At 38.3% G+C, this 25,489-nt stretch overlaps 1 protein-coding gene and 2 pseudogenes across 3 annotated transcripts; 2 read left to right on the plus strand and 1 right to left on the minus strand.

The window, feature by feature from the left end:
* Positions 1 to 23,994, minus strand: LOC148359453 (uncharacterized). Of its 3 annotated transcripts, XM_088344678.1 has the most exons (17): positions 23,563 to 23,994; positions 19,135 to 19,246; positions 16,947 to 17,160; positions 15,479 to 15,621; positions 13,997 to 14,159; positions 13,856 to 13,911; positions 11,386 to 11,576; positions 10,985 to 11,095; positions 10,703 to 10,828; positions 8,934 to 9,032; positions 8,708 to 8,866; positions 5,952 to 6,385; positions 5,692 to 5,867; positions 3,713 to 3,776; positions 3,459 to 3,637; positions 3,183 to 3,271; positions 1 to 560 (listed from the first exon to the last, which is right to left on the minus strand). In XM_088344678.1, exons 1-17 carry the CDS (start codon positions 23,812 to 23,814, stop codon positions 462 to 464), a joined length of 2,667 nt encoding a protein of 888 aa, XP_088200804.1. In that variant the 5' UTR covers positions 23,815 to 23,994; the 3' UTR covers positions 1 to 461. The 3 variants fall into 3 exon arrangements, with proteins under 3 accessions (XP_088200804.1, XP_088200806.1, XP_088200805.1); XM_088344680.1 differs by lacking the exon at positions 19,135 to 19,246 and having other exon boundaries at positions 23,563 to 23,692; XM_088344679.1 differs by lacking the exons at positions 13,856 to 13,911; positions 13,997 to 14,159.
* Positions 20,662 to 20,830, plus strand: LOC148359454 (U2 spliceosomal RNA; annotated as a pseudogene).
* LOC148359455 (U2 spliceosomal RNA) lies at positions 21,386 to 21,589 on the plus strand (annotated as a pseudogene).
* Positions 23,995 to 25,489: the final 1,495 nt, after the last annotated feature.

Genomic DNA, 25,489 nt, shown 5'->3' on the forward strand with positions numbered 1-25,489 from the left:
TACGTTATTTTTCTTTATTATGTAAAACAACAAAATTGAAAATGGACGTGGACATTTCATTATAGTTCACATTTGACACGTTTTCAAGTTCCTTGCATGTAATTTGAAAGCCTATCATTGTTTTCTGGTGGAAAAAAATCCTGCCAGTCCGGAGAATTTCAAAAAGTGACTAACGCGTGAAAATGTGAGACCGAGTATTAAAAAGCAAAAAAGTGAAAACGATGACATACGAGTTACACAATCACCGTGTCAAAACAGGCGTCTCGCAGAGAGACAGACGATAATTGATTTGATACAAAATCTAATGCAAGATTCACATTCATTTTTAAATTTGAGGTAAAAAAAAAATCTGAAAGTGCTAAAGGGTACCTTTTTGCCTGGATATTTTTGAAGACATTTCAGAGTTTAATAAATAATTACACCATATATTTAAAAGGGCACGTTTAAAGTTCATTCACAGATCAGGCAACGAGGTTGGTCACGTTCTGCAAGGCGGCAGAGCTCCGATTCAGGGAATGCTCGTGAGGGAATAATTCTCGCAGGAGGAATGACAATAGCATCTGAAATAAGAGGAAGGAGGAAAAAAGACCAATTACAGTTTGAATGGGAACAAAGACTGCCATTTGCTTCTAAGTGCGAGACATAGAATAAAGCTAATTTCTTTCTTAAAACCTCTCGATGAAACCAATTTGATGCTCAAAACTAGAATATCAGTTGTATTTTATAAGCCTTAACAATGTGTCCAATTTGAAACCCCAAACAAGACTTCAAAACCCAACTTTAAAACCCAGATCATATTTTGAAGTCCTTTTTTAAAATCTACAATACCACCTGAAGAATTGAACCCAGTTTGAAAGACTTACGGTCATGTGAGAGCTGTGTGTGCATGACATATAAAGCAACAGTCTAGATTTAGGACAGCCAAATGTTGTCATTTTGTCTAGTCGTTTATTTTTTGTTGTAGATAACGAAAAAGCTCTACTATTGACTTCACGATTCTTAATTTGTTCGGCAGAAAAATCTGAAAAGTTTAGCTCTTGGCTGCATCAACAAAAAAAAATCCATATTAGTTAGACCAGAGGTGGGGAAACTTTGACTTGGGTCTGCATTTGGTTCTCAAATTTTGCAGAGGAACCAAGCCAGGAGAAGAAATAAGATTTCGTTTTGTTTTAAGAATCAGCCAATACAATGTTTGGATTCAAAGCATCGTGAAAATTGTTTTGAAAATTTAAGAACTAATCATTTAAAACTTATTTGAAAATACAACCAGCTGCTAATTACAGTCACGATCGTTCTGTCACATTTCCAATCTTGTCCAGTTTCATTTTCTTTTTAATGAAAAGCTTTAATGTAAAGTTGATACAGATTGAAAATGAATCTAAAAAGAGAAGCTTTGATGTTATTATCTGTCCCATGTGCAGAAGCCTCACTGTGATTCTGGTTACTAATCGCGCACTTGCAAACAGACGGTGTATTTCCAACTCTGTTAAATGTGTTTTAAGTTTGCCATCTTTTGGAGATATGTGGACAGTGCAGCAAAAACAAAAAAACATTAATATCAGTATTCCTTTTGTTTTTAAGGTGGAGTGCATAGTTTGAGATTTCTTGAAAAAGTTGAAAGTTAAATATTTCCTCCATTAAGTATGTGATAATACCCAAGTGAGTTCAAAGAGCTGTTATGTTTCCCTCCCGCCACCCTTCCTATCGGCTTTCATCTTACTTTTAGCATAGCTGTTAAGGACGGCACACATCCTTTAGGAGAAATGAAGAGGCAGGAGAGGATTATGCTGGAGAGTAATCAACTATATCTTCCGTTGGAGGAATCTCCCACACTAAACTCTGGAAATTTGGAGGCCTGCCTCATTGAGATAAAAGAGTGGATGTCACTCAATTTCTTGCGTCTTAACTCTGAAAAGACCGAAATGTTAGTCATTGGTCCATCTAAATGCCGTGACTTATTCTCAAAAACTGCTGTGAACATTGACAAATGTCACATCACGCAGAGTGACTCAGTTAAAAATTTAGGTGTCATATTTGACCCTGATCTATCCTTTGAAATGCATGTAAAGAAAATTACTAGAACTGCTTTCTTCCATCTTCGTAACATTGCTAAAATCCGTTCAATACTGTCTCAGTCGGATGCGGAAATTATATTTCATGCGTTTGTTACCTCCCGTCTCGATTACTGTAATGCACTACTCTCTGGTCTCCCGGAGTCTAGAATCAAGTCTCTTCAGCTGGTACAAAATGCCGCAGCGAGGCTTTTAACTAGGACAAAAAAGTACGATCACATAACACCGATTTTGGCTAACCAGCATTGGCTCCCAGTTAACCTTAGATGTGATTTCAAGGTTCTCTTAGTATTATACAGAATCATACATGGACTTGCTCCCTCTTATCTTTCAGATCTGATTTGCCCCTATGTCCCGGTCCGAAGCCTACGATCTGAGAGTGCCGGTCTTCTGGTGATCCCAAGAGCAAAGAAGTGTTCTGCTGGTTCGAGAGCGTTCTCCATCCGGGCACCGGTGCTGTGGAATGCTCTTCCCCCTGAGATCCGATCTGCAACCTCAGTGGAAATGTTTAAATCTAAGCTTAAAACTCACTTCTACTCCATAGCATATGAATAACCTACCCTTCTCGTGGGCTGAAAAATAGTCTGTGTAATATAGCGTAATAATCTGTGAAGCCCTTTGAGACTCTTCGTGATTTAGGGCTATACAAATAAAAATGACTTGACTTGACTAATGTCATGCTTGTCCCTGTGTTTTTTGTTTGTTTCCATCTGTTAGTGTCAATGGTGAAAGCAAGAAAACCAAACGCCAACCCAAACCCCAAGTAAGATGAAAAAAGGAAGAGTTTATTGAAACGCGTCCAAAATATGCTCGACTGCGCATCATGGATTAGCTGACAGTCTACAATTATACAAAAAGCCAGAAGATGGCGAAAACGAGTAAAAGAATTCCAGCTTCCGAACAGCTACAACACATTTTTACTATTTTCGATCGGCAGGCAAGATTCAAATACCTAATGGGCCTTGTGCGCCCCACGAGCTGTAGTTTGCCCATGCATTGTTTGGACAACAGTATGTAGTAATGTAGTGCGTGTCAATCTTGCAGTGAAGTGCAGGATCATCTTTGCCTTCCACTTCAAGGCATGATTAAAGTGAAATGGAGAACACTCACATAAACCAGTGCTTTGTTTTTCTCAGCGTCCTGAAAAAGATTAAAAACGATCTCCATGTCCGTCTTCTTTAGGACCAAATAATGTGAATCTAGGACGAAGGAAAACAAATTTGAAATTAATATCATTCTATTATTTTATCCTCACCAATTACTAAATAGTGAATTTCTTGATTTAATTTCATAAAAAAATCTCAATAGAGTGAGAAAGGTATGAATGATTGTCCGGAAATGCAGTAAGTGCTTGTCTTTAATAGTGAGCTGCAGTGAAGTGCCTACATCGAGCGCTGATGAGATGGTGTGCTCGCTCGCGGGTTTCGGTTCTCTCGTCTTCCGTGCGAGGCGGCGCCGGAGTGGATGCGGCGCTCTGCGGCCACGCCCGGTCGCACAGCGTTTGGATGTATGTCGCCATCTGCTCCTCGCTCGGGTTCATCTTGCTCAGGAAGGAGTTGACTTTCCTGGCCATAGCAACAAATACAGGTGTAAAACAGTGAGGGGGCGGGGAAAGCGCAGGAAGTGATGAACGCACTCACTTCTTCAAAATTGGCATCACAGGTTTCAAAATGGCGTCAAAAATGTTAATGAGGATGGAGTTTCCTATAAAGACAACAACAGTGTTAGTGTCCACTGGAGGATGGCTTTTTTGTGGAAATTGGACAAAATTACAGGGACAAGATGAAATTCAAGTTGGCACTTAATCAAGTATTTGGGATGGGATGGAACAAGGGGTGGGGGCCAGCCTGAATGGCAGTAGGACAGAACAGGAGGCGTTTACACAGAGATAGGAGAGGACCTTTCTTTTCTCTGAGACTCGGACAGGGGTAGAATTTATGATGTCAGATGAGATGAGAATGAAACTCTTTTCCTGTAGCATGTTTTAGTGCAGTGTTTAACCAGTGTGTCAAGTCAAGTCACATTTATTTGTATAGCCGTTAATCAAAAAAGGTCTTCAAGGACTGCACAGGATTACAATTACATCATCGCCTGATCTTAAACCAACATGCAGACAAGGAAAAACTCAAAAATGAAGCTGGAGCAGAGAAGCATTTGTTTTTTGTCGAAGTTTTAAGTGGACCTTTGTTAAAAGGAGGATGAAAAACATTGCTCGAGTTGTAACACTGAGTGCAGCTCCATGCTTGGACACCACACGCAAAGCAGCCTTGAGCTGTACAGGCTGTCGTGTAAAGTACTTACTGTAATTTGCCATTTTCGCAAGCTTTAGAATTTGTACAAATTTGATGCAGATTCTAAGTACTCTCAAAAGAATGACTTTAAGTGGGCTTTAGAACTTAACACAAAGGACAATACCTCTGACTGGTTCCCCACAGCAGGTCATCAAGACTCAACGCTCAAATCTTCCAATTAGGTCTAAACAAATGTTCTTTTGACAACACAGCATGATGCTGTTTGACTTTCAACTGTCACTAGTTGCCCGGAACTCAAAAACAATGAAAAAGATATTTTCTACATCAAACCATCTAATTATAGCTTCAAGCTGAGTAAATGCCGAAATCTGTTGCATATTCACACTGCACACTCTAAAGATCAATTTACTGACGTTTTTTTTTTTTTTTTTTAACATTTTTGTGCTTTTAGTGTATAAAAAAATAGCTTGCGGAACAGGAGCTAAAGTTTTCCAAAAAGTCAAACTTAAAACCTTAGAAAAATGTGGGTTCATCTTGACGAGACATATCTTGCAGAGCAACGAATTACAGACGCTCCCCTTACATACAAACATTCGAGTTACAGACAACTGTAGATACATTTTTTTTCGGGATGTTGAAAAATTTCCGGATATTGCTGTAAGTTAGATTTTGTATTGTGTGCACCTTTTTCCGAGTAGAGGACAATACTGTAGTGTGCCGCTACCGGCGTGTGGCGCTGTGAGAGCTCACCCAGCATCCACCCCGAAGAAGAAATCTGGCTTTTTCCTCTCACAGTCCCAGTTTGTGTGTAAACATACTGTGCTGTATCTCCAGCGCGCAAAGAACTTTGACATTCTTATTGTGCAATATATCGTGCATCCATTTAATATGGTTGGTGTGAAGTGTGAAGAAGAGGGGAGCTGTTTCATTTGAAATCAAAGTGGAAAATGGAAGCTTGATGCGGCTGAGAAAATTGTTGGATTGCTTTTTTTTGGCCACTTTCTACCACAGAGGAGGAAGTAGCCCTACTCTTGAAGCCCATCTTCCAAAAGTAAGTTAGACTTAACTTTATAGAGCATATTTTATTATTTAATGTTTATTTTTTAGTACGAAACAATACAGGTTACTTATACAAACCTTAAACATACTTATATACAAAATACATACAAAATATAGCACCGAAGTAACTTACGAACAAATTCAACTTCCTAACGATCGTCCGGGACTTAACTCGTTCGTAAGTAGGGGAGCCTCTGTATTCAAAGTTCATCACAAGTAAATCAATGTATTGCTGTATTAACGTTTGTAGACTGTCAATTGCCATTTTTCAACTGGCTGCATTGCAGAACCTTTTAAAGGGATCAGACCTGATATTTCTTTAAGGAGATCAAAAATGGCTTTGGTTGCCTCAAGCTGCTCCCAGTTTCCCCCTTGAGTCCGGACACACTTTGGCTCATCCCCACTGGTTGAGACCAACTGCTCCTTCCTTTTGGACTTGTTAGTTCCACAAAAAACACTGGGGCTTGACTTCTCATTCTTGGCTCTTTAAAAGAGGAACGATTTAGTCAATATTGGAAAAAAAAGTAATTAATAAGTAGGACAGATAATGAAGGGTTAGTTGACGTACCTGGCATTGGAATGCAACAGCGACAGGCCATTGATGGCATCCTCCTCATGAAGGCCTCCTTCAGTGCTGCCAGCTGCCGACAGCAACGTTTCTTCGTCACTGTGATTTTTGGAAGAAGCGATAGATTCCTGCGACCTAGATCGCGTTAGTCCCTTGATGATCATTTTAAAGTGCGTAAACGGATTGTCTGAATCCTCTGCTTTCTCTGGTAAATAGCCACCCCCACCAGACGAGTCCAGGCTGACGGAAGGTCGCGGCTCCGTTTGAGTTTCCTGTTTCACTTCCTCGGGCGTTTCACACAAGGAAATAACGATGGTGGGGAGCGAAACATTGTCGACAATACGGTTCACATCCGAGGAGATGGGCGAGTTCTCCGAAGCTTCGGTGGCTGTCACTGCGATATCTTTCGAGGCTTCCGTCGGCGGGGTGGAGCTCTGGGGGGGAAAAACCCAACGGATCTTAACTGAGGCAACAGGATCGAAAAATAACTGAACACTGGCAGTGTTGCTGTTACAATATGACAGAATTGCATTTTATCATGGACTTAAGCTGCTGTTAAGTTTTTTTTATAGTATGGCGTTTGCACTTTTAATGTCTACATTGGGTTCAGGGCTTGTACACCTTTTTCATGGCCAAATGTTGGCATCTTTCAAGCAATTTCTAAGCCAATTTTCCAATTTATCAAGTACACAGAGATTGCCATATAAACTAATGCCAACTGCAATTAGTCAAGGGAAAAGACATGCTAATGGCAAAGGAAGCCACCAGAGCAGGCGCGTTTAAGAAGACTTGATTTATTTTTCTTTATTCAATGCTTGGTCCAACAAGTAAAACTGCAGGGAAACCTTGCAACATTTTCAAGGATTCCACGCACTTATATGAACTCTGTAGGTTTTTTTAAATAGGTTTTGAGTCTATGGATAATTATTTTAGATTATTCTGTGGATCTTTTTTATTATATTTCAATTGTTGAATGAATAGATCCTCCAAATGCAGTTTTCGGTCTTTTTGACAATCGCAATAACTATTCTTAATCTGAAAAAGGACATATCATGACTCTTCATGGAATGCTTCTTATGGCTTGATATCAAAATTAAGATCCATGTACCAAAAGACGCTTTATCCTCTTTTGTAAGAATATTGAGTAAACTAGTAGAACATTTTGTTCAAACAGAAATTATTATTAATATATCTATATTTAGGGATAACCAATGTTAAGAGCACGCTTGGAAAAGTGATCCATATTAAAAGCATTATATTTTCATATTTTATATATATATATATATATATATATATATATATATATATATATATATATATATATATATATATATATATATAAATAAGACAAAAAATATAGCAGCCGATGAAAACAGAATACTTAACCTGGCAAAACCAATGGATTTATGAGTCAGCTGTTTAGCGCAGCAATTTATTTGCTTGCTAGAGGCGTTTTTATTTTGTAAAGATTTTTACCTTGGTTGACAATGAGAAGATTTTCAACCATTGACATGCACAAGTTATTCTTTCACCCTATATATAATACCATTATACTAAATGTGTGATTTTTCACAAAATTACAGTATGACCTTAGAGCAATACCAAATTTAAATTGTACAAAAATCTTACGTAAAGTCCTCTCTACTTGTCACTTAGAAATTCTAATAAAGCTATCCATTTCTTTCACCCAGTGCTTCATTATCAAAAAAAATCATGCACACTCGTTTATTTTCATTTTGAGTGTATTCCCTGATGTCTCTTCCTAGCTCATAAGGGAACTTAAAACAAAAAAGGAAGCTTTTTACGAGGATGAGTCACCCCATAAAATGTTATCGAAAGTACAACATGGGGTATGAATTAATAAATATTAAAGCATATCTAGTTAAACAAATGAGTGCAGTTTACCCACACAGCACACTTAACACCAGCACATCCCACAAGGTGTATCCCCTAAAGACCCCATATGACAGCTTATTTTTATTCACTCCACTTCCTTCACGGCTTCTCCACTGTGTGCATGCATAGTGGGTTCTCCTAGGGACAATCCAAACAACTGGCGTAAACACACTGACCATGCATGAGCTGCTTTTGAAGTGACTTTGAAGTGAGATTCTTTTCAAGACAAATTGAACAGTCTGTAACTTGAGCGCAATTCATTCGAGCAAGGCAGAGGAAGACAAACAATGAACACTGGCTCAATTGTACATAATGAGCGACAATACACGAACTGCATCACAATTGTTTTCTTTGCAAAGATAATAATGCTCCTACTTGGGTCGTATTGCCACAAAGGGTTTTCAATTATATAAAGCCGAATGTTTTTTGTATTGGATCTCATTGTGCAGGGAGGTAAAAAGCATCTTTATTCAATATCCCTTATTATGTTTTGCTACTTCTCAATACTTTGGACATATGGGCAATGTAATGCATGCTTTTTTTTTAACCATAACCGTTTTGGGGTTGCCAGAGATTTTACACGGTCATACAGTTCAATAAATTTGATTCACTGTGATTTTTGATTCAACATTTTCATTTAAAGCACTTTATAACGCGTGTCAAATTTAATTTGATTGGTTGAGGTAATTTATATTTAAAATATATATTTGATCCAAACAATCCATCTTAATTTTGCTAGTTTGCTTGTAACCATACACTTTTGCCACAACAGTGTCAAAGGGCAAATCAGCTCATTTGATGAGAGCACAAAGGTTGAAGCCATCATGTCATCAAATACTTTAAATGATCAAGAATGCTACCTCATCATCCTCTTGTCCAGGTGTCAAGAAGTAGGCAAGGCCACTCAGCAAGCCCCACACGCCGCCATAATGTTTATCCTCATTCAACAGCTTGTCCAATGGACATAAGAACTGAAACACCGGTTGTGTGTGTCCAATCAATGAGTCACTAATTAATTCCTGGCAAGGCAAGGAATAAAATGTTGAATCACAAGGAACACATCTAAATTTATTGTGTTTTTTCTACCTGAAGAAAGTGCTCAACACAGACTTTAACTTCATCCCTGACCTCGTGGCTGACCTCACCTTCCTTGACCTCCATGATGCAGGGCAAGTTGGTGGAGTCCTGGAGAAAATAAAAAATGACAATGGCAGCTGAAGGCAAAATGATTACCCCTTAATGAATGCATCATATTAAATGTGTTACTATAACCTGTGCAATAAGAAAACAAATTAAGCTTTCAAGGGATTCAAGTACCCCCCTCAAACATTTTTGTAATTGCCTACAGATTACACTAGATGCTGCCAAGGCACCCATTTTTTAAGCAAATCCATAGCCTGTCAAGTAGTAGCAATTCAAGGAAGTACGACGCATATATGCTGAAGTGCTACAAGTTAGATACTGAAGTGCCTTGGTTCTGAGAAAGTCTTGGTCCTTCGTTGAAGACAACTCATTGCCATTTTAATTGTGAAAAAAGAAAGGAACTAGATTGGCTCGAAATGCTCCTTGATGCTCAAAAAGGTTGGATTTTAAAGGTACGGTATTCCCACTATTTTCCAATTAGAAACAGAACATGTAGTGTTCCTCCCCAAAATTAAACAGACAGCAATTGCTGGGGGCCTTGTAAATGTTTTATCGCAGTTGCGTCCTTGAACCTTATAAGCTCTGTGGGGTAGGTTAACCTGCTGCCGTTACAGCATGTGTTTCTTGTTTGCCTTTGTCTCCTTTAAGCTAGAAGACTTTTGCTTTTCGTATTTAGATTCGCAGCATGCGGTACTGTTGGTCTAATTCTGTCGGGCTAGCGTCGGAGCTGCCGAGGGCTTTCCTGTTTTGTTTGCTCCAAGTTGGAGATTGTCGGCTGCACACTGTGAGTAGTTTGGCCAGGTAGCCTGGCATTAGCCCCAGTTTTGCAGTGTCACAGGTTTTATTCACGGCCGGCGTTCCACTTATTGCCATAGCCGTTGTCACTTTCTGTTGCTGGTTCCCGGTTCACCTGGCTGCTCACTGCGTGTTTGGCTACGCTTGCGTTTTTCCGCCGAGGCTGAAGCCGCCTTTCATTGATCGGTTGGTTTAACCCCCGTTGGGGGCTCTTCAGGTGGCTTTTTTTTTTTTTTTTTTTTTTTGCCAGTTAGCACTTACTGCATCCACCTGCAACCACACCTAGGCATTCTCCACAAAAAAAAAACTTACCAATTTTTTGCTTAAGACCCTCGTAACCTCTTCAACTAATTAACACGTAAAGCAATAGAGCAGGGGTTACGAACAAGTTTGACACAAAGAGCTGAAATTTTTAACTAAGAGTCAAAGAGCAACACCACGCATTGACCTGCCATGACAGACTGACACAAACACACCCACACAATTAAAAACATATTATTTCCCATAACACACTCCTCTCCTTACAATACAACATGTATTGTTCTTGTGTTGATTTCAAGGAAAGTGTCCACCCTCAATACAAACAAAAAAACCTAAACAAGGCAAAGAGCCACAGTATATAGAAAATATGATGAGGCAAAGAGCCGCATTCTTATTGGCCAAGAGCCGCATGCGGCTCTAGAGCCACTTGTTCGCCACCCCTGCAATAGAGCGACTGGCTTGCTAGGGTGCTGGTTTTCCTCTCATGTCTTCACAGCACTGTGTTCAAAATGCATTATCTAAGAAAATGATTGGAATATACCGATTAAATAGACATATATAGATTTTATGCAAAAACCATGTACTATTCCCTCACATTTTGCAAGTTTAAAAATCAAAATTATGCCTTTAAAAGTGAGCTGTTTATCCTAGTTTACCTGCCACCTGTTTCGGAAATAGATGACTTCCATGTATGTCTTCTTAATGTCCCATTGGAGGTTTTCAGGACTGTCCTTTTCTTCCAAGTGAACCGTAAAGATCAGCGTCCCATTTTCCCACTCAGCCTGAAACAGTGGAGTGGGGGGAGGGGGGGTTGTTTTCAATGAAACCCGCAACTTATTGGAAGTAGGATTCCAAAGACAAGCTTTCACAGAAGTTTTGCTGGGAAAAAAAGAGGGCCCACAGGACATTCCAGGCTGTCGGAGATGTTAAGAACTCACGTGGGGGATGCTGACAGACCAGGAGCCGACACGCCACATTTCATAAGAGAGCTTGAATTCCATCATATCTTCCTGGACGCTTGTCAGGTAGTTCTCCAGATCGCTGTCTTCCTAATGGGGTTTGGCAACATATCAACAATGAGTTTGCTTCGACAAACTTACTCCTCATCCATTACATTGAAGTAAGTCAAGTCATTTTTATTTGTATAGCCCTTAATCTCAAAGAGTCTCAAAGTACCCTAGATCTGTGTTCTATAACCTTTCTTAAACCAAGTCATGCATTTAAACAAAACAAAATGTCTCTCAAAGGGATATTTATTGGACGTTTCAATACAATTAAAAAGTCAGAGGGTTTACATTGAAATCTATTGATTAGGAATCAAAGGACAGGGTAGCTTCACCCGATCAGAGTCCTGCTGGCTGTGCACCGAGCCCTCCCGGCTACTGGCCTCGTCTTCGTTGGATGCATCACCCTGGACTGCCATGATCCTCATAACCAGCTCCTGCTCCAGCTTTTTCATCTTCTTCTTCTTGGCTTTCTTGGTTTTCATCTTGTCCACAAATTTTGACCAGCCCTCCTTCAACTTGTGGCCTGAAAAAGACAGATGCGAATTCAAAAATATGTTGAGAGAGTGAGAAAACAGAAACGACTAAGGGCAATTTTATCATAAATTTATTCGTAAACAATTTAACCAATAAATGTGTTTCGATGCATACTCGGCAAAAAGACAACTGATAAATAACCCCAATTACTCATGATGTGCATACAAATCAATTTCATCAAGAGAATGTTTGTCCACATTATGTAAAACTGGGCTGGTGGTGCATAAATATGGAAAGGCTCATTACTAGCATATCATTACTGTACTTGCCTATTTCACTCATCTGTGCCGTTTGCAACTCAGTAGCGTGACCACCACAAATGAGTTGACATTAGCTGCTTGGATAAACATTGGAGAAATTAATTCAACTGCGATAGGCCTGCCACTACAAACATGTCACAAACACAGCATACAACACACGGCCACTAATTAAACCAGTTCTGCCTTCACAAAAGGAATAATAATAATGATTCCCATCTGTGCTGTCTAATGTTGCTTTCATCTTATCGATAGAAAACTTCCGTAGTGGATTTTTCTTATGACAATAGAATGAGAACTTAATTCAACTTTGTCCTAGCTTGCCCATCATCCCCAGCCAGTACATTGATTTGTAGATATAAACACAACTCCAATCCATGTCTTTTGAAGTTTACTTTGTTGTGTAAATAACTCTGGAAACTCGCAGATATTTAGATGAAATATCCCCAAATACTAAGATTACAGAGTCACTAGCCCATCCCAAGCAAAGGTGAAAACTTCTCTTGCGTGCAAATATGACTGCTCCATCTAAGCAGAAACACACCCTTTTTGGGGAAAGCTAACGGATTGTACGAGAATTTGAAGCGTGCTCTTCGGTGCATACATTTTTAAAATAAGACTCTCTTCTTGTTATTCAACAAGTAGTAGTCATGTATCTTACAATAAAGAGTTTTATACAATCTGGATACTCAGAAATTGATGCAGGAATACTAACATGTTATCTACCCTTTATCATGCAGGCCAACAAAATAATGAAAACCATTAAAAACTGGCATGAACAATTAAGTCTAATATATTTGCAGTCTCGCTGTCTCTTACCACAGGAACTGTTGTCATGTTGAGATTTAATAAATTCTAATGAAAAACATGTCTTCAGGGGTCCAAAATGCATTATCATTTTCAATTTGATTTGCACTGTTATTATGCACTTTTAAGAGCCACTCTTCGGCAGGATCAAATTACAACCGGTGTTAGGCACGTTACTTTAAAACAGTAATTAGTTATAGTGACTCACTACTAAAGTAACTGCATTAGAAACTGAGTTACTCTATGGTAAAATTAATTAGTTACCAGGGAATGTAACTATTTCCAATATTTCAAAAAGAAGTCGTATGTCAAAAAATTTTACATTTTCGTAGCAGTATTCGAGTCAGTTAAATAGAGAAGCACAGACAGGTAGGTGTGTTATTGACCCTTGTAATATTTACTGTACCTCACCAGCAAGATTCATCCTACACTTGAAGTACAACAAAAATGAACAGTAAACAATATAATAAAATAACAATCAGCAGTAAACACTATAAAGTGAGTTTAATAATGGTCAGTTGTAGAGATAGGGATTCCGACTCTTTTAGAGGACTGGCTTTTTTGGCTTGGCTCACTAAAAAGAGCTGGCTTCCAAATGGCTCTTTAGGGTGTTTTTTGGTTAATCCATATATTCCCATGTATTATGTATTGTTTAATGATTTGAACAGGGGAAAAAAGCAAACTTAGCACTAAACGTTAACACAGAAAAATACAGGAAATATAAATTAAATTATAAATGTACATAGACGAAAATGCAAAACAATTTTAACCTTATTTATGTTCAACAAACAAGTCTGTTGCGTCCACATTCACCAATTTGCCTCTTCTTTCGGTGCTAGTAAATACTATATTCGTAATTGCTATCGAACTAATTAGTAGTTGCTATTTTGAATAGTGACATGATCCCAAAAGACGTGACGTAACGAACTCAGAGGAAGGCAAAAAATTGTGCCGATGAAAACAGAACCAGATGTGACATGCCACCGTTGGAGTTCTGCAGCCAAAGTAACGAGGCACTTTTGACCGTCTGTAACAATAATGACCTTGTAACAGCGAAACTTATGATGATTACAGCTATAACTGGAAAACTTAACAGTTTCAGTCTAAATTGTTTACGGAGTCAGTTTTTTAGTTAACTTCAGTTGGGAGTGACACTTTCCTTTTAATTTGAGTGTGTAAATCAAGCTTAACTCTTCAACCAAACCTTTTCCTTTGCTCTTGAACCTGGGGCTGGTAGATTCTTTTACCCCGTTCAAATTCCTACAATAGCAGAGACAATCGAGTCATGCACTAATGGTTACTAATAGCAACGAAAATAATGCAAGAGGTGACCTTGGCAACTCACACTTGAGCACCGTCATCCTCCTGCGAAGTCAGAGAGGCTCGTTCTGGGTCAGAAGTGCTTAGCTCTACCGTAGAAACTTTAGTCGACACACAGTCGAGCTGGCTCACCACCAGCTGGTTCAGGTTGTCAGGGTCAGACAGCCATGTCACCAACAGGCCCAAACCTGGTGGGGTGGAGAGTAATCACACTCACCAACACTTCACTAGGTAGGCACGCAGTGAACAGTGATTTGTCATTTTGTGAGTGCTTATTCAAAACAATACTCGTTTTTACTGAGTCAATAAATGCCAGAAAATTGTAAATTAGTTTTGCACTTTAGGCATGAACAAGTATGTGAGAGAAGGTATGCTGTATATTTGGTTTAACACAAATCAAAATCTGTATTGAGTATACATACCCTATCTTGTCACATTATTTTAACCCATTTTGTAACAATGACAATAAAGGTATATTCTATTCTATTCTACATACTGCACACAATTTTTTTTTCAAAAAGCAGCAAAGATTTTTTTGTTAACGTGCCTCTGGTTGATTAACGCATTGCGTATGTTTTCTGAATCATTAGAACTGATGCAAACAGCAATTATGTAGGTAAAGCTTGCAGAGTTATATTGCAAACTCGACTATACAGCATAAGAATAAAATGTCTCATCAATGTTAGATTGGGTGAAAGCCAACCGAAACGGAGAAAGTCTGCATCCGGTCGATAATTCCTCAATTATGGCTATAAAAGGCATCGTATTGTAATGCAGTGCAATTGCAAACATTTGAAAAAATATTAAAAGATGTTTCTGTTTTAAAAAGGCAAAGCCCCAGGAGAGATTATAAATGAGCACACTCTTCTACATGCAAAAGACAACAAAAACCCAAATCCAAAGTAAAGAAAAAACCCCCCACAAAATCCACTGAAAAAGGATTAAAGTATACCCTATAGCATTTTGTGGGCCGCGGACCTATGCCAATTTGACACAATAGCAGGGAAAGCAGCACAGAAATATTTTCTAGAACACGATGTATGGGTGGGGTGCAGATGTGAAATGGAAATTTGTATTCTACTACATTAGCTATTTTACTTCCGAGGACAATACAAGTTTGTTGGAATAATGTGCATTTTCATCTCCAAAATGAAGAATGCCACATACTGTACATCAGCTTGAGTTTGAAAATTTATTTTGTAATAAATAGCCTAACTCCAGATGGCAAGACTAAATTGTCTCTGATTTGAAACAGTTACTGCATTTGAGTAGAAGAAGAACAAGTCTGTGAATATGTGCCTGAATATAAATTAGGTAAAACAGAACAGTCACCAGAATGGAAATACTAGTGGTATCAGTGTGAACCTAAAAGGTGATATTGTGCTTTTTGTTTCTAATGGGGTTTGGTCCTTCCGCCATTTGTTTACAAGACAAAAGGTTAAACTGTAAACGTTCTACCTGTACATTGTGCTTGGGTTAAAGCAGTCGCTATATACCACCTTCTTACCCTTCAATGCAACAATCTCACTCAAGGCGCAACGGGCAACGTGTTGTCCCCACAGATGCTCAGGCAACAAGTTTCGGACGAGAACGTCCGAGAGCTCGCGGAGCAGCGCCATCTCTTCAACGCGACAGCTTGATAAAAACTCCCTGACAACGGGAAAACGGAGAAGAACATGCCAGGATTAATACTCGCCTTACTATTTATTACCGCTGGGGTGAAAAATCGCATGCGCTACACTGTAAAGGTGCCACTTTTGAAACATCTTTTTGCAGGGAAAACAGCTATCACTGCAGGTAAAATCCAATAAAGCGCAGTAAATTATTCATGGGCTGTATAACATTCGGAGGTATTTATAGGCACGTTATTGAGAGCAAAGAGCAGCTGAGGCAGCAATAATTGGAGGTGTTTTTTCTCCTTCTTTTGACTCAAATAATACACAGCCCAGCCTCCAGCAAAGTAAGCTGCACTTGAATATTAATTGGTTGAAATTCAAAGTAAATTTCTCCATCCGGCAACATTTCCCATCATTTAACAAGATAACAAACTTATTTTGCATTCTATTCAACTAAAGTCAGGCACCTTATGAATGGAATTAATAAGGCAAGCAAAGCATTGTTGGGTTGTCAGTGTCGGATTTGGGGAGACCGTAAATAAAAATTGTTTTCCCAGATTTGAAAAGATTAATGTATACAACAAGAATATAATGTATAATAGTCTGTGTGCCAGAGAGGAAGTACTATGTATGTTGAAGTGACTTACAGAACTCTACATAGTTTTCTTCCTTCTTGTGGTACACTCAAGAAGCATGTCTAACCCTGAATTCAATTTACCGTAAATTAAATAAAAAAGCCGTTTCGATTTTGTTTTGACATTAACTGTTTTACGACTACACGCTTTAAATAAGTAAATATTTAGCACAATAACCTATACATTTAAGTCAAGTCTCAATGTGATGATGTCACAGTCAATACATAGAGAATTTTAAGCTGTAAATAATTTCAGGCGTAAGCATCTTCCTTCACAAGTATTTATTCGTATGTTTAGATAAATAAGATTTATTTTTGCAATGAATGCAATTAGTGTGCATTGCTGGCATGGCGTCGAATCCCTGTACCACATTTCAGCAGACTCAAAAAACAGCTCATTTATTAAATGAATACTGAATTCATGAAAAATGGCAATCCCACACATGTGTACTGACCAATCATATAGAATTGTGAAAACAAAACAAAGACTACCATATTCCAAGTAAATGAATAATACTTCGCCTGTGGCACCACCATGGAACATGTGCCTTCAACTCTCATCAGGTGTGTGATGGAATATTATCAAACCTTATTTTTATAATATGATTAAAAAAATAATGTAAATATGTTTGAGTCTTATTGATGTCGGTAAAATTAAGCGTGGAAAAAAAGTGTCTGGATAATGAATAATAATCATGTGAGAGTGGGCTGAAAGCTGCATTCACCTGTCGGGCTGCTTGGCATTGTGCAAGTGCTGCGTGAGAATGCGTATGGTGCCCACCGCTGCTTGGCACACGTCCAAATGTCTAGAGTACCCGATGACGTTGTTGATAATGGAGTCAAATTCCCCATCCAGCGCCCGTCGCAGAGGCTGCCGCTCGCACGGCTCTGGGACATTGTACCACGGCAACACCATCCGAGCGTAGGCACACTGGAACACTGCGAGAAGCATAGCAGGAAATAAGAGGCATTGTTAAAAGGGAGACTCAATTGTCAATGATAGGCGAATTGTGAATTAGGTATTCAACTGGACTCACAGGACAAAGTTTGGTCCTGTTAATGTAATCCCAAAACTCTGAAAGATGCAAAATGTGAACAAATAGTACACAGTTTTTGCATTAAATCTATATATACACATTTCATCCGTGTATTCCAGCAAGGCATAACCGGGACAAATCAACAAAAGGCGGCCGCGGCCTAGGCAGAAAAACGCTAGGCTCGCCAACCCAAAAAAAAAACGCAGTGAGGAGCCAGGCTAACTGGGAATAAACTACAAAAAAAACAGTTCAAGTGAGAAACACTAAGCTGGCTGGGAAGAAACAAACTACGGAACACCACAAAACCGGCGCTAACACCAGACAGGTCTACTGGAATCAAGCAAGATGGGTCAACTTTGAGACCTAATTTGTCGAGTCAAATGGCATGTGAAATATTTTTGCAACATATTTGCATAATTGTGGGAGGAACACTACATGTTCTGTGCGCAATTAAAAAAAGAAAATTTGTTTGGGAATTCCTTTAAGAAACAAAACGTTTCACTTCGAGAGACCTGTAGTCAATTGTTTATTCATGAGTAGATTATCTTGTTGTTTAATAAAACCTTGGCATATATTCATCAAAATTGTGTGGTTGAAACCAACTGTAATTGGTGTTTCTTCATCGTGCACATGCACAATAAACTGTCAAATACATCATGTGGACAAGAGAAAAAAGAAAATTTACAAGTATTCTAGTTTTACGAGTACACTAATCTCCGTTATAAGCACCATTATTTCCCACTCAGAGTTACGACATCCTCTGCGGCCGAGTCGTAAAGAGGCATTTATTGAAGGAGTTGAAAACGCGTGTCGGTGAAGCATGCAAAGCAGGCATGTTACTTCCTGTTCAAGCATATTCAAGGGTAGATAGAATTCTTTTTTTTGGTAGGTGGTTTTTGTTAATGCTTCTCCTGAATGATTGTAACATGACCTCTTTAGAGTGTGTCAAGTCACAACACGGCATTGCATTTGCTGCCATAACACGAGAAGGGAAACCAACGTGCTGTGAAATCACCGTGTTTATTAATCTATTTTTAAATAATGAAAGCTAACTAACAGGTAACTACAAGAGTGAGTGAATTAAGGCTAAATGGCTATAAAAAAACAATAGGAAAGAGTTAATCAAATAGAATTACAGACGCTTCCCTACTTACGACCATTCGACTAATAAAAAAAGGTAGATACGAATATTTTTTTCGGAATGTCGAAAAATATCCGGACATTGCTGCAAGTTAGATTTTGTATTGTGTGCACTCTTTTCAGAGTAAAGAACAGTACTGTAGTGCTTCTTTCCGCCTCTACCGGCGTGTGACGCTGTTAGAGGTCACCCAGCATCCACCCCAAAGAAGAAATCTGATTCCTCTTCCTAGTTTGTTTGTAAACATTCTATACTGTATCTCCAGAACGCTAAGAACTTTTTTATTGTTTAATATCCTGTGCATCTATTCAATATGGTTGGTTTAAAGTGTAAAGAAGAGGGGAGCCGTTTCTTTTGAAATAAAAGTGGAAGATGGAAGCTTGATGCTGATGAGAAAATGGTTGGATCGCTTTTTTTCGGCCACTTTTTACCACGTAGGATGAAGTCGCCTAACTCTTGAAGCTCATCTTCCGAAAGTAAGTTCAACTTAACTTTATTTATCTTTATAGAGCATATTATTTTATAAAATGTCTATTTTTTATTAAAATAATACAGCTTACTTATACAAGCCTTACACATACTTCTATAAACCTTAAACATATATTCCATACAATATAACACTGAAGCAATTTACGGACAAATTCAACTTACGATCGTCCGGACCTATCTCGTTCGTAAGTAGGGCAGCGTCTGTATTCATAACTCAACAGGGGAACTGCCCATTTTAAAAAGACCTACCATGCTGCAGAGCTCTTTTGACATGAGGATAGCAACACACTAGTGAATTGTTGCAATTATTTTCCTTATCTTCAGCAGTTAAGTCACAGGTCAAGTGCTCATCAAGATTCTCCTGGTAAATACACATAGAAAGTCATGAAGGACATGAACAACAAACAAAATTGTATTAATTTAAGTGAATTAGAATTTACTGCATAGCGTCAGTCAAAAGAGTAATATGTTTTCAAACAGTTATGCGTGCTCGTTTTTTTCTTACACTCTTGATCATTCAGGTCAACATAATGTCCTAAAATTGAATAGAAGCAAACCACTGGACTAATGTTAAACTTGTGTTTCTCTTGCTTTCAGGAAAGGCAATTAGTCTAACAAACTGACAATCTCACCAAAATGAAAAGTACATTTGCAGGTATTCTGCACTTGTATTTTTTAAGATGACTTGTTGTTTCTCTTGCTGTTTCTTCTTTCTTTGTTTTGAATTGTCAAGGTCAGCTTGTACCTTCCTAAAGTGCTTAATAAAAAGTGATTGGCTTGATTTAAAGTACAGAAATTTGGATGTTCAAAAAAGAGGTCTTGATGTTTTTGAATTGTGACAAATAAGTTGGAGGAGCTGAGTAGAGGAGAATGTGATAGGACCAAAGGAAAACATTTTCCTTTCAACTGCGAAATTTGTTATTTTTTTATTGTCGTACATTGATAGGAATTTATATAAAATTGTGTGGAATGAAAATAAAACAGTTTGCAGACGTCAGAACTAAACAGGTCACACTTTAGTGAATTCAATATTTTGAAAGGAATCTATGGTATAGGTCAGCCCGTGTTGGTGCCTAAGAGTCACACAAAAGATAGAAGTCCAAAATAAAAAAGAAATGCAATTTAAAAAAAATAAAGGTAATTTGTTTGGTCAGAAATTTAGAATAAACAATTTAAAGCAACGATTGGGAATCTAAAGCTTTCCAGCAGTATTTGACTGTTTTCAAGAGTTCATATGGCTTGAAGATAAACATGGGATCTGTTCCAATGTTTAATTTGTTACGCGCAAGCCGTTCAATGAACATGCAAAGCAGAGACAAGACTTATTACTAAAGTTTGATCCAGTAATATATAGGTCACAATTTTAGTTACAGTTTACAGTCAAGGTGATTCACCAACAACCCCCATTTTGGCCGTAAATCACTGAATACACCTTTATATAGGTCATCAAACAATCTATGTTCAGTGTTGAAACACTTTATAATGAAAAGCCACAAAACAATAAATACCCAAAGGTCTCGCAAAGCACCTAGAGCAATTTGATTGGTGAGCGGTAGGAATGGGCGGAGCTATACACAGGGCACAAACTCCTTCTTGCAAAACATTCTGCACTGAAGGCTAATATGATGATTTTCGTTTACGGTATTCTGGGACATTTTTACCAGAGAACCTTGCTCGCACCTTTGTTTTAAAACTATTATTAAGGAAAAAAATGAACCGTAACACTCTTGAGTAACTGCACGAGTTATAATGATATGGGAAACAGGCTCTGGCATAATTAATTCACAGATTTGATCAAAATATCATTCGCATTGTTCAAACCTCACTGCTAGGTCCTTAGCTTGGCCTTTTGATTTATGCATTCCGGAGATGGAATAAGAGCTTGCTCTGTCCACTCCACGCATCGGCCCAGTATTGCAGTACCTCCGGGAACGGTGCATTCGCAATGATCGCAGCAAGGCTTTAGGGCTAGGACCTTAGCTTAGCCTTTTGGCTGAGAGTAAGTGTCCCGGCTCCAAGGCTTTGTAGCGTATAATGAACAGACCGATAACGGATAATGGATAATGAATAACGAAGATAGAACAATAACCCTTAAAAACCCCAACCTCCCCCCCTCACTTTGTGTTTGCTGTTAAAAACGTAATATTGGAATATAATATTGTGAATGTGCTTAATTGCTGTTGAGATTGTCATGATTGTTTTCTGTTTTTAGTGTCAATAAATTTGTTCAAACCAAAATAATATTGTCAGATATAAAAAAAAAAATTGTGAATATGCTTGATGGCTGTGTTTTGGTGTCGGTGGATTTGTTCAGACCGAGGACAATCGACTTTGGCCTGGACGGATCTATTGACACTAACAAAGATGTTATATAATGAAATTGTGAATATGTTTGATTTTCGAGAAGGTTTGTTCAAACCTCACTTTGTGTTTGCTGTTAAAAACGTAATATTGGAATATAATATTGTGAATGTGCTTAATTGCTGCTGAGATTGTCATGATTGTTTTCTGTTTTTAGTGTCAATAAATTTGTTCAAACCAAACCAAAAAAATTGGAAGCTAAAGGATTTTTGGACTGTGTGCTTCAATAAAGGACATTTAGTTCCAATCGATTTTTGCAATCGGGAGATGGAATAAGAGCTTGCACTGTCCACTCCACGCATCGGCCCGGTATTGCAGTACCTCCGGGAACAGTGCATTTGCACTGATCGCTGCTTGGCTCTGTGGCTAGGACCTTGACTCAGCCTCTTGGCTGAGAGCAAGTGTCTCGGCCCCTTGGCTTTGTAGTGTATTATGATTTGTCCGATAACGGATATTGGATAATTGATAAAGAATATAGAACAATCACTTCTCAGCCTTCTGGCTAAGATCAAGTGTCCACTCCACGCATAGGCCCAGTATTGCAGTACCTCCGGGAACGGTGCATTCGCAATGATCGCAGCAAAGCTTTAGGGCTAGGACCTTAGCTTGGCCTTTTGGCTGAGAGTAAGTGTGCCGGCTCCTAGACTTTGTAGCGTATTAAGAACTGACCAATAATGGATAATGAATAATGAAGATAGAACGATAACCCTTAAAAACCCCAAAACCCCCAAGGCTTTAGGGCTAGAACCTTAGCTTGGCCTTTTAGCTGAGAGTAAGTGTCCCGGCTCCTAGGCTTTGTAGCGTATTATGAACTGACCGATAACGGATAATGGATAATAAATAACGTAGATAGAACAATAACCCTTAAAAACCCCTCACTCAGAGTCCAGGCTCCTAGGCTATGCAGCGTATTATGAACTGACCGATAACGGATAATGGATAATGAATAATGAATAAAGAAGACAGAACAATAACCCTTAAAAAAATCCTCTCCCCCCACTCAGTGAAATAAAATGTGCTGAAGAATTAACTTTTGTCTGTAGAGCAGGTTGAGCAGTTTTGTTGATTTTTGGCTTAAAATACCCCCCCAAAAAAAAATCCAAATATTTTTACTTCAATGGCTTTTTAGGTCAAAAGGTTTCTGACCCTTAATCTATAGTGTGAAAATGCAAAGTTCAAGTTTAAAGAACATGCATTTGTGTGGGCTTGTCATCAGCGATTATTTCAAAACGGAAATAGCGCAGAGTGATTGTTTTGCAAATGAAAAGGTTGAAAAGGAATTAAATGAAAATGAATTAAATTACCAGTGTGTGTACACTGGTAATTTAATTCATTTTCTTGGATTAACTATACGCCAAACCAGTAACTTAATAGTACTTTGTTTGCCATAAAGTTACAAGGGCAGTGTGTATCATTTAGCTCCTACTGGTGATTAAAAAACTTTATGTGTAAGAAGCAACAGTGTTGATTAAAATAAATTTGAACTATCATACAAACATTTTTAAAAATACGTATCTGGGTTAAAGAGTTAGCATTGATTTTACGTAATATGAGCCTCACCAATAATGGAACTTCGTTCATCTTTCTGTTAGGGGTACCCAAAACATTAAAAAAGGCTGGTAAAAATAATTCATCAAAAGTAAATGTTGTGTTTAGATCTCCACAGTTAGTAATCGTTGTGCTTTTAGCACTCGTTTTTTAGTTGCAATTAACTATACAGCGAAATTTAAAGAATTAAAATGCTGGGCAGTTTGGTCTCTTCCGAGTCTCCGTAGTTTATCTTGTTGTGTTTTTTAGCACTTGTTTTCGGTTGCACTACATCATAAATCGACATATAGTGCTCAGTTAATACACACTACCTCTTTAAGATGAAATGGTGTTTGAATTATATCAATTTAACAAGGTTTCATTTTTGTAAACGCCCTTGTCGGCAATCAGTTTAATCGAATACAAAAAAAATGTTTCAGACATAGTGCCGTCAACTCTTAAGAAGTTTTAGGGAAAAGATAACTTTTTTTCGGGAAATTCTAGAATATTTTACACGTGGTTAACTAATCACAATGCTCAGTAAGAACACAGTAAACTACAGTTTTGGAGTGATAACATATTTTCGAAAGAGGAATAGCTTTTGAACGCTATTCAAGTACGTGTTTTGATTAAACAATGTTGATATAACTGCAGTCACGGATTAATCGGAAATTTATGTGATTTGAAACATGTAGTCTAACTGAAGACCTTAACCTCCGTTACGCCTTGACTTATGTCTTTCCACCTGGTTACTGTGCACCTCAGGTACGCGTTTGTTGGAAAGTTCACCTGGAGAGGGTCGTCGTCGGTTTGCGTGCTGTTCTCCCGGCCGCTAGTGGCTTGCCAAAGCGGCGCCCAAAAACACACAAATAACAAAGCCACCATATACTGAGCCACAGCTCGACCGGACTCAGTCCAGTACCAAAGCAGGCCCAGCGTCACGGCGACGCACGTCCGCCATCCGAACATCTTGTCCATCTTCACGTCGTCCTCTTCCTCCTCCTTACCGAAACCTCGACTGGCCCCGAATCCAAACGGCATGGAGCAGAGAACCGGACTTTCGTCCCCGCGACATCACCAAAACAAGCGGCCAGGAGGCTATATTAACGTTTCCTGCTCGGAACAAAAACACCTAAAAAGTCGGTGGCGAACAAGAAGCTGGAAAAGTTTGACGAGCGGGACACTGGAACGGCGCATTGTGATTGGCTGAGACGGGCCCGCGTGGCACTCACGGGCAAGGGCGCCGTCTACAGGCCACGATGGATATGATAGATAGATAGATAGATAGATAGATAGATAGATAGATAGATAGATAGATAGATAGATAGATAGATAGATAGATAGATAGATAGATAGATAGATAGATAGATAGATAGATAGATAGATAGATAGATAGATAGATAGATAGATAGATACTGTACAGTAGATAGATAGCAGCCACTCCAGCAGCTCCCGTGTTATTTTCGATTGTTCTCAGCTCAGGGATGCTGCTGGAAATGTGAATTTCCCTTCGGGGATGAACAAAGTATCTATCTATCTATCTATCTATCTATCTATCTATCTATCTATCTATCTATCTATCTATCTATCTATCTATCTATCTATCTATCTAGATAGATAGATACTGTACAGTAGATAGATAGATAGATAGATAGATAGATATTGTACAGTAGATAGATAGATAGATATTGTACAGTAGATAGATAGATAGATAGATAGATATTGTACAGTAGATAGATAGATAGATAGATAGATAGATACTGTACAGTAGATAGATAGATAGATAGATAGATAGATAGATACTGTACAGTAGATAGATAGATAGATAGATAGATACTGTACAATAGATAGATAGAATAGATAGATAGATACTGTACAGTAAATGGATAGAATAGATAGATAGATAGATACTGTACAGCAGATAGATAGATAGATAGATAGATAGATAGATACTGTACAGTAGATAGATAGCAGCCACTCCAGCAGCTCCCGTGTTATTTTCGATTGTTCTCGATTGTTCTCAGCTCAGGGATGCTGCTGGAAATGTGAATTTCCCTTCGGGAATGAACAAAGTATCTATCTATCTATCTATCTATCTATCTATCTATCTATCTATCTATCTATCTATCTATCTATCTAGATAGATAGATACTGTACAGTAGATAGATAGATAGATAGATAGATACTGTACAGTAGATAGATAGATAGATAGATACTGTACAGTAGATAGATAGATACTGTACAGTAAATGGATAGAATAGATAGATAGATAGATAGATAGATACTGTACAATAGATAGATAGAATAGATAGATAGATACTGTACAGTAAATGGATAGAATAGATAGATAGATAGATACTGTACAGCAGATAGATAGATAGATAGTGTAAAGCAGATGGATAGAGTAGATATGGTAGATACATAGATACTGTACAGCAGATGGATAGAGTAGATACAGTAGATAGATACTGTACAGCAGATGGATAGAGTAGATGCGGTAGATAGATAGATACTGTACAATAGATGGATAGAGTAGATACAGTAGATAAATAGATAGATAGATAGATACTGTACAGTAGATATAGTAGAGAGATAGATAGATAGTCATTACTTTGACTTATTTACTAAGTTGTTATAATGGCACCTTATGCTTATCCAGATATTTGAATGAATTATTTTCTTCTTGCATTCACTTGATATTTCAATGTATACATTT

This window comes from Urocampus carinirostris, chromosome 9 (genome assembly GCF_059441175.1).
Source record: "Urocampus carinirostris isolate Australia breed hairy pipefish chromosome 9, RoL_Ucar_1.0, whole genome shotgun sequence".
Classification (NCBI taxonomy): Eukaryota; Metazoa; Chordata; class Actinopteri; order Syngnathiformes; family Syngnathidae; genus Urocampus; species Urocampus carinirostris.

Bases quoted from the DNA above. Each gene is read 5' to 3' on its own strand.
- LOC148359453 (XM_088344678.1), bottom strand. From the start codon at position 23,814: ATGCCGTTTGGATTCGGGGCCAGTCGAGGTTTCGGTAAGGAGGAGGAA. The intron at 11,577-13,855 runs GTTTGGTTGAAG...TGTCTTTTTCAG, and splicing joins GTTCAAGAGCAAAGGAAAAG to GCCACAAGTTGAAGGAGGGC. The intron at 5,868-5,951 runs GTACGTCAACTA...CCTCTTTTAAAG, and splicing joins CTGTTGCATTCCAATGCCAG to AGCCAAGAATGAGAAGTCAA.